The sequence below is a fragment of the Triturus cristatus genome, chromosome 1_1, assembly GCF_964204655.1.
Source record: "Triturus cristatus chromosome 1_1, aTriCri1.1, whole genome shotgun sequence".
Lineage (NCBI taxonomy): Eukaryota > Metazoa > Chordata > Amphibia > Caudata > Salamandridae > Triturus > Triturus cristatus.
Window position 1 is genome coordinate 1053782647 of NC_140579.1, and position 12721 is coordinate 1053795367.

The 12721-nt window shown below is 45.5% G+C and overlaps 1 protein-coding gene across 7 annotated transcripts in view; it reads right to left on the minus strand.

Moving 5' to 3' along the window:
* Positions 1 to 12721, minus strand: part of DEF6 (DEF6 guanine nucleotide exchange factor) — an 849237-nt gene that overhangs the window by 105356 nt on the left and 731160 nt on the right. For all 7 annotated transcript variants that reach the window (XM_085651111.1, XM_085651116.1, XM_085651114.1 and 4 more), the window contains one exon: positions 12262 to 12352. In XM_085651111.1, the coding sequence (XP_085507237.1) occupies positions 12262 to 12352 (91 nt within the window). The remainder of the gene's footprint in view (positions 1 to 12261; positions 12353 to 12721) is intronic.

The following is a 12721-nucleotide window of genomic DNA, read 5'->3' on the forward strand; positions in this document are numbered from 1 at the left end:
TACACACACACACAAACCGGACATCGACACAGCAGACTAACAATTTTCCGCACGGTTTTATGTAATGCTCGCTGTTACGCGTTTCGGCAGTATCTCCCATCTTGTTATATATATATATATATTAAAATAAAAGGGTTTCACTTATCCACAATATATTTAAATTTTCGTTGTAAATGTATGCTTGGTACAGGCTTATGCGTGTTAAAGGCATGTGTGGTCGTGGCATGAGTGGTTCTGTCATACCTCTGTGTTTGAAGTAGGTACTGATCAACTGAAAAAATATCTACTTTAGGTGATTTTTCAAATTTTTGTACTGGCAGTGACATTAAAATACTAGTCATATCAGTAATAACCAGGCAGGTGGCAACCCTATGTACACCACACAACTAAGACAACTGTCTTGCTGATGACGGCTCTCGCTAAGACACACTCATTGGCAAAGCAGTGGTTCTCGGCTGAGCTATTCACTTTACCAAGGATTAGAGTCGACTGGGTTTTGTATTAATCGAGATCCCTTACAAAATAGCAGAGTATGCGCATGCATGTATCTTGAAAAACTAACTTGTGCGTGAATAGGTTATGACACAGACTGTTGTTTTTATTTATATTTCTAATGTGGTGGACGGCCATGTTAGATTGCTTACTTAAGATATCAAAAGAATGCACCTGAAGCTCAAAAGAGGATGTGTGTGGTCTTGCAGCACTTTGCAGCTGCTTGGTCCTCATAAGACAAACCAATAATATAATTTTATGGGGTGGGCGGAATGTTTCGTTCCGCCTGCAGAATTGGTTGAATTTTGGTCACTCCGCATTACTCTTAAAGGCGGAGTTCTGGTAAAATTCTGCCAATCACCGCGTGGCATACTTTTTCTCCTGCGAGGCTCCAGAAAATATGAGCAAGAAAGCGCAAGTGAGATCCTGCGTCCCCTAGCATGATTGTCTAATGTGAACGGTTGCGGGAAGTCACGGGCATTCACAGTCAGAGGTCTGCCTCTCAAGTAGAGTTGCTGACGCTCGAGTACATTTCCTACTTAACCCCTTCTGTGCCCATGACGAGCTGGACTCGTCATGGAGCACAGTCGCGCTGTGCCCATGACGAGTCCAGCTCGTCATGGCACCCACCCACGGGGGAAGCGCGCCGCACCCCCCGTGAGTGGTCGATCTTTTTTTTTTTTTTACTGGGAAGGCAGGAGAAGAGCTTCCCCCGCGTCATCAATGACGTCAGCGCGCGAGCCGCGCTGACGTCATTGGAGGTTTCCCCTTTGCTCTCCGAGGCGCAGGAAGCCATTTGTTTCCTGCGCGTCGGAGAGTAAAGGTGAGTTTTGGGGCTGGGGAGGGTTTTTTTTTTTTTTTAGCATCGGTGGGTTTGGGTTAGGGTGGGGGCACTTTGGTATGCCCAGGCATGCCACGAGGCTCGGCTTGGCTTCGTTCGTGTGCGCCTGTTGTTGCTTCCCTGTGAAATGGATCCAAATTTGAAAAACGCTCGTCTTTCTAGTTGCTTCCCTGTGAAATGGATCCAAAAATGCCGAGAAATGCCCTTCTTTTTAATTTTTCAAATCCAAAGTGCAGCAGCATGATTTTTGCATCGGTGGGTTTGGGTTAGGGTGGGGGCACTTTGGTATGCCCAGGCATGCCACGAGGCTCGGCTTCGTTCGTGTGTGCCTGTTGTTGCTTCCCTGTGAAATGGATCCAAATTTGAAAAACGCTCGTCTTTCTAGTTGCTTCACTGTGAAATGGATCCAAAAATGCAGAGAAAAACCCTTCTTTTTTAATTTTTCAAATCCAAAGTGCAGCAGCATGTGGAGAAATAGAATTTCTTATATGAAAATTAAATACCTAACTAATAGCAAGACAGAGGGGTTGCAAAGTGGCCAGATTGTTTTTTTTTACATCCAAATACACCAGCATCACTTTACAGAGTTTGCCAGTGAAGTGCTACTTTAATTTTCTCGTCTTTCTTTGAAGAGCATTGTTGTTTCCAGGTTGGGAGAGTGTACCATTCCTGGAGGTACTGCAATACCTGGTTGATGGGTGGATTGGAAAACACAATGTGTACCATGGCTCTGTGTTTATGGATGTGGTCTTTTTATACCATACTGCTTACGTTTTGTAAGGATGTAAGCAATGGACAGTGAAACGGTTCCCTTCAGGGCCCTCTAGTCATGTCCATAACTTTTCAGGTGACACCACTCGCTGATTTCTGAATAGTTAGTGAGATCGTTTAGGTAACCATGTTGTTTCGGCTTACATTTCACATGCTTTGCATTCCCTATGAGTGGTTGCTTTTTTTTTTTAGGCAGCATATTGCTCTTATCAAGTGCATAATTTGAATTGAGCCACATCCAAGTGTTTATAGCGGGCACAATTAGGTTATAGCTGAAGGCAGTGCGAGTTTCTCTCAGTGGGCAATTATGGTGTTCAGTGGGGATGTGACACTATGGCCAGAGCTGTGGAATTTGGAACTGGGGAACCGGGTTCCACATTCATGACCAGTACACCACACCACTGTACTGAGGGAGCACATTACCATGCTAGACCGTAGAAGGCCCCACTAGACCTTAGAAGGCTTGATGTCTTAGCACAAGCAGGTGTACCCTAGTGGTGTCAATTGTGGGTTAACCTTGAAGGCCTGTCCACCACAATCCATACTGAAGTTAATCTCCAGTCTTGCGGGCAGGCCTACGAAGCAGCACACCCTAGAGCAACAGTGATCCAGTCGCTGTGACTGTCACTGAGGTCACATGAACCTTGAGCAGGTTAGGGCGATGCGAACGGTGTGACCTCACTGGGTACCTATTTCGGGTGGGTGTTTGCATTGTGCTGAGGGGATTACCAGGTAATTATTCACACAGCTCTCTGATGGATGTCACATGAGGTAAAATACTGCAATAAATGGCAGACACTCTGAAAACAAGAGCAAACGTTATGTTACATGAGGCAATGGTGGTAATTGTGCATGTATATAAAGCAAACAAAATACAAGAGGTAGCAAACAATACGTTACAAGAGGAAAAGTGACGTGTGCAAGTTACAATGGAGTACAAAGTACAAGTAGAGGTATAAAAGTGCAATAAATGGCAGACACTCAAAACACAGGAACACACTGGGAAGGCACTTCTACGGGCATGGAGAACATAATTTCCTATAATGTAAAGACTTCCTTCAGACAATAGAGAGGGTGTGAATTAAGTTTGGAAGTGTCTTTGCAGGAGGAGAACTTTGAGGTCAGTTTTGAAGGACTGGGAAGAGGGAGGGGGTGGTCCGGAGCGGAGGCTGAGTTCCAGATTCTCGCCGCGTTGCTTGTAAAGGATTGGGCCATCGATCTTTCCTTCTTGAAAGTGGGAGGTTCAAGTAATACATTTTGCGCGGTACGTGATGGTCTAGAGCATTATATGCATATGTGACAATAAAGTTTTTTTCTCCTTTTTATTCTAGTCTAAAGTTTTTGATTCCTGATTCCAGTTTCGACAGTGGTTGTTCTGCAGTTTTGTGTAGTTGCATTGTTTTGGTAAGAATTTTTTGGTTGTTGTATTTACTCCAAATGAGTAATATTGTAATGTCTGAATGAATTTTTTTGTAAGTGATGTCATAATGGCGGCATATTTAGTTAGTGGTTTGAGCATGAAATTCTTTGCAATGTGTTTTGCATAGTCTTATGTGTAATTGCTTTTCTCTTTCTTTTTTAGTGGGATATTGTTGATCCATACTGTGTCTGTACAGAGTAGGTGGTGGTGAGTAGTTTAGCTGCCTCTGGCAAGTGAGTGGTATTGTTTTGGAGTATATATGAGTTTTTGATAAAGGTGCTTTTTGTTTATTACTTATTTTACAAAGTGTTTGTTGTTGACTTGTTTGACAAGTTACCTTTTGTTGGAAATACTCCACTCCCACACCGGAAAGGGTTGGTGGTAACGGGGTCTTTCCAGACACACAGTGGTAGCTTGGCTCGAGTGGTCAGGAATCAGGCACTGTGCTAAGCATACGACATACCCATGCAATAACCATGCGTGCATCCGTTCCAAAAACGACTACACCGTAAAAATTATGAAAATATCTTTCTTTATCTTCTTTTTCTCTTAGTTGCTGATTAAATAAATAATAACACAATCACAATATACAAGGCTTTTTAAATAGTGCAGGTCAAATAAATACTGGCTTAGTGATTCAATAAATAGGGGTGATCATAAATAATTAAGGCATAAATATAAGTGCAAAACATACAGGCAATTAAATATTCTGAGGCAATAAATACTGTAAACCAATAAATACAGTGAAGCAATAAATAGGTTAAATACAATAAATACAGTGCCCTCAATAAATAATTAAAAGCTGACAGTGACACTCATAGAATCAGATCACATTTAAATTTCTATGGGCTGATTTGGCCCAGTCACAGCTTGTGGGGATGTGGAAGGCTTGAGGGTGTCTACTCCCTGGCTTGGACAAGGCTGAGGCCTAAACTGAGGTAGATCAAGGGGGAAATACTAGAGACCTGGCTCTCTCACTCTACACAACCCCTCTGGATTAGTCTCAGCTCACCCCTGGCACAGTCCAGCTGGTTCCAGCACCTCTCTAACCCCTAGAGTAGTCTCTTAGGATTCCACAGGGCCTTTGGCGCCCTCTATTCCACTTACTGCCCTTTTTCTGAAGCTCCGACGCCGCTGGAGTCGTGTCGACGCCGTGAGGCGGTTCCGGTTCGATGTCGGCGGCCTCGGCTCGATCTCGACCTCCGATTCGATGGCGTCGGGCATTCTTGGCTTGATGTCGACTTCGGGCGGCTCCGGTCCGATGGCGACCTCAGTTTCGATGACGTCGGCCGGCCTTGGCTCGATGTCGACTTCCGGCGGCTCCGGAGTGCGATCCCCACTCCCGACCTCCGGTGCTCCTCTCCTCAGGTTCCGGCAACTCCGGAGTGCGATCTCCACTCCCGACCTCCGGTGCTCCTCTCCTCAGGTTCCGGCGACTCCGGAGTGCGACCTCACTCCCGACCTCCGGTGCTCCTCTCCTCAGGTTCCGGCGACTCCGGAGTGCGATCTCCACTCCCGACCTCCGGCACGCTTCACCTCGGTCTCCGGCGACTCCGGAGGGCGGACTTCACTCCCCCGTCGACGCCGCTCACTCGACCTCGGGTGACTTCCTCCTCGACCTCTGGTACTCCTCACGACCTCCGTCGGCGACCTCTCTCGACCTCTGGCGGCTCCGGGTACGACGTCTGCTTTTCCAGTCAGCGCCGCTTCTCCACCTCGGGCTCCAGGTCTCCAGGCTACTCGACGTCGGACTCCAGGGAAACCAGTATCCAGGTCAGGATCTTGCTATTCTTGGATTCTAAGGCCTGTTCCTGCTGTCCAGGTCCTTAAGATGGTTTTTCTTGCTTCTTCCCACACAGGGCTCCAGGCTGGGCTCAGTCAGTAGGGACTAGTATCAAGGGTGGGTTTATGGACCCCACTCCAGGCACAAGTTTCCACCCCTGCTGCCTCACTCCTTCCTCCTTCAGGTTTCTGCTGCTCACTCTTCACCAGTCAGGTGCCAACTGCCAGCTCCAACTGCCAACTCTCTGTCTTAGCTTCCCAACATTCTAAACCGCCTCCAACTGTCACAGGGTTCTGGAATGTTCTGGAAGGTGCTAGTAGGTTCCAGTGGGTGCTGGTGATGTCACAGGTGGCCACCATTTTGTGCTCCAGGCCCTCAGACAGAAGTTCCAGGGGTAGCTAAAATGGCTCCCTGAATCTGCAGCAACACTAAAAAGTCTGGTGGTTCCCAAAAAGGAAAAATTCAAACAGGGTTTGAGGCAAAAGTGGGACAAAATAAATAATGATGAGGAGGGACCACCCAAAGGGCTGACAGGTCTAACACCTTTATTAGTAAGCAATATGGCTAGCCGTAGAATGACTGCTTAACAGGTGGTTGTATGCTTCTTGAATCTTCCTCTGAGCATGATTATGAGACTGACAGTGCGTCTGAGGGAGAGGAGGGAGGGGAAGATTCTGGCAGTGAGTTTTCTCTCAACATGGAATCATCAGATGATGAAGGTACTCTCAGTGCAGATGAAGGTACTCTTGGTGTGGATGAAGCAACTCTCAGTGCGGATGAAGTGCCTGTCTTAGAGGAGGAAACTGCTGTGCAGATGGTGCAAGAGGCATCTGGATTGCAGTCTGAGGCTGCTAGGCTTCCTACTGGAAGTGCTGGACTTTGGGTTGATCCAAACATGGTGCAGCCGGTGTTGCCTGCCTTTAGCGGTGATGCAGGGTGTACAGTGAATTGTGAACACTTTTTGCCTATACAGTTTTTTCAGTTGTTTATGGATGATGTATTGTTGGGTGAGATTGTTGAGCAGACGAATTTGTATGCTGAACAGTTTTTGAGGGACAATAGCGACAAACTTAGGCCCCAGTCTAGAGCTACCCGGTGGACTCCCACATATCTGGAAGAGATTAAGAAGTTTTTGGGTTTGACTTTATTGAAGGGTGTGGTAAGGAAGCCAACCTTGGCTTCATATTGGTCTACTAGCCCCTTGTTGGCAACTGCCATATTTCCTGCAGTTAGGACTCGTAATCAGTATTTACTTTTGCTATGTATGCTGCATTGTGCTGATAATTCTATGGCGTTGCCACGAGATCACCCTGACTGTGACCATCTTTTTAAGATTCGGCCCGTTCTTGATCACTTTGTAGATCGATTTTCTGAGATCTATACTCCAGGGAAAGAAATATCTATTGATGAGTCTTTGGTCTTGTTCAAGGGCCGTTTGGTTTTTAGGCAGTACATCCCTAGCAAGAGGGCACGCTATGGAATTAAGCTGTATATGTTGTCTGAGAGTAGGACAGGATATGTTTTTAATTTTCGTGTGTACACTGGTAGAGATTCTACTATTGACCCCCCCAGGTTGTCCGTCCACTTTTGGAGTTTCAGAGAAAATTGTGTGGGATCTTGCTAGAAGACTGTTTCACAGAGGCCACCATTTGTACCTTGATAACTTCTATACTGCTGTGCAATTATTTAAGGAATTGTATAAAGTGGACACTTTTGCATGTGGCACAATCCGCTCTAACCGTAAAGGTTATCCGAAAGAGCTTGTTTGCAAAAAACTTCAGAGGGGGCAGTGCAGTTCCTTGCGTAGTGATGAACTACTAGCTGTAAAATTTGTGGACAGGAGGGATGTGTACATGCTGACTACCATCCATGATGAGAGTACTTCACCTGTGGCTGTTTGTGGTCAGGTTGCTGAAGTGCGCAAACCTGTGTGCATTCTAGACTACAATAAGCACATGGGTGGTGTTGACAGAGTAGATCAGAGGTTGGAACCTTACTCTGCTATTCGGAAGGCTTATGTTTGGTATAAGAAGTTGGCCATCCATTTCTTCGAATTAGCAAATTTCAATGCTTTTATTGTGTTCAAGGAGTGTTCTCCTGCGTCAAACTTGACATTTCTTCAGTTTCAGCACTCTGTGATAGCTAGCCTTGTTGTTTGAAAACATGCAAGTGTTCCTAGATTTGGAGTGGTGGAGGATGTGGTTCGATTGAAAGATCGCCACTTTCCTGATTTCATCCCTCCCACACCGGCAAAAGATTTTTCCACTAGGAGATGCAGAGTCTGTTGGCGAAGAGGTACGCGGAAGGAGAATCGTATGTACTGCCCCGACTGTCCTTCTAAACCTGGGCTGTGTGTCCCTGCTTGTTTTAGAGCGTACCACACGCAAAAGAATTTTTGGGAGCATTCATGAGTGGTAAAGTGAACTGCCTGGTCTGTATTCTTTGAAAAATGTGATTCTGTTTCAAGGTTGGCGTTAGTGCAATGTATTTAGTTTTTGATTTTGTGTTTGTAGATTTGTATCGATTTGCGATTTGTTTGTGTTTTTATTTTTGTCTAAAAAAAAATCCTAAATGTGTTGGCGGTGTGTGGGGACTGGCACTTGGTTGGCGGTGTGCGTGGAATGGTGCTTGGCAGGCGGTGTGTGAGTAGTGACTTGCTGCTGGTCACTACACACACTGCTAGCTGAGTGCCACTCCACGCAATCAATCAGCTTGTGTAGTTGCTGTGTCAGGAATGTGGGCGTGTGAAAGTGATGGGCCCTTGAATGGCGCTGTGTGCTGGTGTGAGTTTTGTTATGTGATGGGCCCGCGGCTGGCGGTGTGAATGGTTTTGTATGTCTCACACGTATGAAAGGTGTATGAATGGCCTGTAAAGAGGTTGGTGCCTTGTCGTGGCTTTACAGCTCACGAGCTGTGAGTCAATGGTTCAGTTTCTCGCCCTATCAATTATTAACAGTGCATTCAATTTTTGTGAAATCACTTGCTAATACAATTGTATATACTGAACCATCACTCACCCTCGTGCCACATCCAACCAGTATGTGTGCGCGTTTGAGGAATAGATGGCTGTTCAGTAATATTTGCCTTTCTTAAGCAGGGTGTACCTTGTCCCTTTTGTGAATTTTGTAATGTGTTGTTTTTGTGCCTGGTGGTGCGAATGGTCTTGTGTGTATCACGTATGAAAGGTGTGTGAATGGCCTGTAAAGCGGTTGGTACCTTGCCGTGGCTTTACAGCTCACGAGCTGCGAGTCATTGGTTCAGTTTTTTCTCCATTTAATTATTGACAGTGCATTTCATTTTTGTGAAATCTCTTGTTAATGAAATTTAATACACTGAACCATCACTCGCCCTCGTGCCAAATCCAACCAGTATGTGTGTGCGTTTGAGGAATAGATGGCTGTGCAGGAATCTTTGTCTTTTTAGTTTCTCTGCCAAGGTGTATGTTCCATGTAAGAATAACCCACCAACTGTAGATATTGTCCTAAACCCACGGGAGTTCATGGTAATGTCTCGCTTGTGAATTCCAAAAAGTTATTTTATCCACAATGTCCTGCAAACCTCAAAATGTCTCACATTTTCCTTGCAATATTGTGCCGAAATTCTCACGCTGAAGAAACAAAATGTCAAAACGATTTGGTTTGCAAGGGGGTCAACTGTCTTTTTGGCCTGTGCTCGGCGGCCATCTAGGGAAACCTACCAAACCCATACATTTCTGAAAACTAGACACCCGGGGGCTTCCAGGGAGGTATGGCTTGCGTGGATCCCCCAACGTTCCCTTACCCAGAATCCCCTGCAAACCTCAATTTTAGCTGAAAAAAAAAATCACTTTTTTCACACATTTTTGTGTGGGAAAGTTGTGGTATCACCGGGCTCACTCAAATTTCCCACCTCCCAGCGCTCCCCTGGGTCTCCCGGTAAAAATGGTGCCCCACTTGTGTGGGAGGCCCAAGTACCCGCGACAGGCAAGGGCCCAAAATGTAGTGATGCGACATCAACATTGCCTATCCAAACAAATGTTTGGGCCCTTGCCTGTCGCGGGCACTAGGCCGACCCACACAAGTGAGTTACCGTTTTTCTCGTAAGACTTTGGGGAACGCGGGGTGGGTGGTAATTTGTGGATCCACGCAGATTCCGGGACTTTCCACAACAGAAATGTGGGGAAAATGTGTTTTTTTTTTTTTTTACAATATTTTAGGTTTGCAAGGGATTCTGGGTAACAGACCCTGGTGCGAGGCAGTCAAGTCACCCCATCTTGGATTCCCCTGGGTATCTAGTTTTCAAAAATGTATAGGTTTGCTAGGTTTCCCAAGGTGCCCGCAGAGCTAGGGTTAAAAAACTAGAGCTAGGCACTTTGCCAAAAAAGGGTAAATTTTCACTGCGATATTGAGTTGTGACCACGTTGCGTTTTGCGCCGTTTCCTGTCGCGGGCACTATGCCTACCCACACAAGTGAGGTACCATTTTTATCGGGAGATTTAGGGTAATTCAGATTTGTAAAGGAACTGTTATTATCTATTGACTTTCGATGCATTTCTGCCTTCCAAATGAAAGACATTGTGTAAAAAATAAGTCATTCTAAAAAATGACTGATAATTCTCATGCTAGTATGAGTATTCCCAATTTCAGAAATGTGCAAATATCTACTGTTTCTAAACTCTATATTTTGTTCCCATTTCAGAAATACAGGTGTCTTTCATACCCATTTTTCCATGTACACATTTTTACAGAATAATTACTATATACCCGGTACATAATAAAACCATTGCAAGTTGCTGCTCAGTTTTTGTCTCTGGGCTCGTCGGGTTCTTGGTGAACCTACAAGTCCTATATATCCCCACAACAAGAAATGTCCAGCGGATGCAACGGTATATTGCTTTCAAAGAGCTGTCATAATTAGAAGAAGTTACAGGTGAAAACGTTGACACAAAAGGCTGTTTTTTTCAACTAACTTTCAATTTATCCTATATTTAACTGTCTGTTTCTATAACAAAACCTTGCTGGATCTACACAAATGACCCCTTGCTGAATTAAGAATTTTGTCTTCTTCTCGAAAATGTATAGCTTTCCAGGATCCGTTATTGCTTTTGTACCCATTTCTGCCATTAACTGGAAGGAGGTCAAAAGCACAAAAAATAGCAAAAATAGGCTATGTCCCAGAAAAATGCCAAAACTGTAAAAAATGTTGGGTTTCTGACAAAAGTCTGGTATCCCCGAAAAGCTGGGAAAATGGTGATTTCAACCCCACAAACCCTTTTTTGATAACATTTGCAGGGAAAAACCCAGATGCTTTCATTTGCAGCCCGTTTTTCCAATTTTTCCGAAAAAAACCAAAATGTTGCTGTATTTTGGCTCATTTCTGTGACCCCTCCAGGGGAATCCACAAACCCCGAGTACCTTTAGAATCCCCATGATGTTGGAAGAAAAGGACGCAAATTTGGCGTGGATACCTAATGTGGTCAAAAGGTTACAGGGGCCTAAGCGCGCACTACCCCAAATAGCCAAAAGGCTTGGCACACGAGGGAGATAGGCCTGGCAGCGAAGGGGTTAAGCGGCAGCAAAATCAACTCAAATGGCCGCACGCTCTTGTGCAATGCCTGGTGCTGTTCACTCTGGTTTTTCACCGCTGCTTTTGCAGCGCGAACAGTACAAGCTGCATATTTTTGAGTGGGTGGAACTCTGTGGAATCTCACCGAGCTTTTATGTAACTCCATGGAAATCCGTGGAGTGAAACTCAACAAGTTCCACCCACCCCAAATAATTTTAGTAAAATCAAAAGAGGTTTTGGATAATGACAGAACTGAAAAGATTCCCCTCAAGAAAGCAGTGGATGGATGCAACTCATCCAATTTGATTAGTGTGAGATACACAATTAAGACAATAAAGACATTCAAATCATGAACAAGGGGCTGCCCCAAAACCCACCGAATGCATGTGCAATGTAGTGGAGACAAGTCTGGCCAAGAGGCAGCTAAAGCAGCCTGCAGTTGCGACCTACAATTGTACTGCAACAGTTGATGGGATAGAAAAGGACAGATAGGAATATACCAGAAAACTAGGTGAAAAACATTGTGCATCTAGAATTTTGTACATTTCATTTTATAAGGATAACAAACTAATTTTGTTTGGGCAATACAAGTACTGATTTTGAGGAAATAATAGTTGTGTATGGCTGTAAACCCCGTAAAAGCCACAGGTCTGCACTTGCTACAAAGTCGAATTTGAAGTGTGAATGGGGACTGGCGGTGTGCGGTGTTCTGCTGGATAACTGGCTGGCGGTGTCACTAAAGAGTAGTATATGAACAGTGGACGAGGATGTCAGTAGAGAGTTGAGGGGTAGTGTGTCAGCAGAGAGTGTGGCTTGAGTGCCAATAGAGTGTGTGGATAGGCCGCCAGTAGAGTGTGTGGAAATATGGCTCCAGTAGAGTGCATGTATGGAGTGTCAAGAGAATGGATGGAGTATCAGCAGAGCACGTAAAGTATGGTATGTATGGGGGTGACAGCAGAAAGCCTGGATGGGCTGTCAGAGTGTGCATGAGAAGTTCGGAGAGTTGTGCAGGGGCACAATTTTGCACTTACCTGCAGAGGGTGGTAGTGGAATGGCACAGGAGCATGGTGTGGGAGTGCAGGTGTGGAGAATCGCTAGGGAGCAGAGTAGAGTAGATGCACTGGATCAGGTGTCTGTAGAGAGATGTTGGGTGTGGGATTGGGGGTCATAGTATGGAGAGATGCAGGGGCACAGGGTGTAGAGTGTTTGCAGCGAGGAGTAGTGTAGGAGCGGTGGATAGGGAGTCATTAAAGTGTGGTGTTGGCCGTGCTACTTGGCGGTGTCAGCAGAGAGTGGTGTAGGAGATCTGGGTGGGATTGCGAGTGCTGCAGACTGTTTCCAGGTGTGGTGTTGGAGGAATTTGCGGAGTGTGGAGAAGTACAGGCGTGCTGTAGGTTTTGCTCAGCTTACCTCCCGGAGCGATGGGGTGCATCAGCCGATTCATCTGGACGTTCCAGTGCGAGACGTTGGTGCTGGCCTGACGCACCTTCCTTTGGGCCATCTATAAAACGAAAAATAAAATAAACAATCCTGAAACACCTTCCTGTAGCCTACAGGAAGCACACAGTACAGAGTGCAAACAGCCATGGAATTATTCCCACCCTTTTAGCAGGCTGAATTCTTCCTACAAACTTCACTCTCATGCACAACTTCCTCACTCTAACTTGTGGCAGGGCTCGCCTGCCACAAATACCTGCCTCCCCCTCCTTGGATACTCAAAAGGATACAACGTATTCTTGAAACGAGAGCACGTGAGTGAGAAAGCCATATACGGCAGCTAGCCACCTTCTAGAGTAAGCAGCCGCCTGAAGAAACTCCGCTTCCTTTGAGCCACATCGACATATGCACAACTGTATGACAGAGACACATC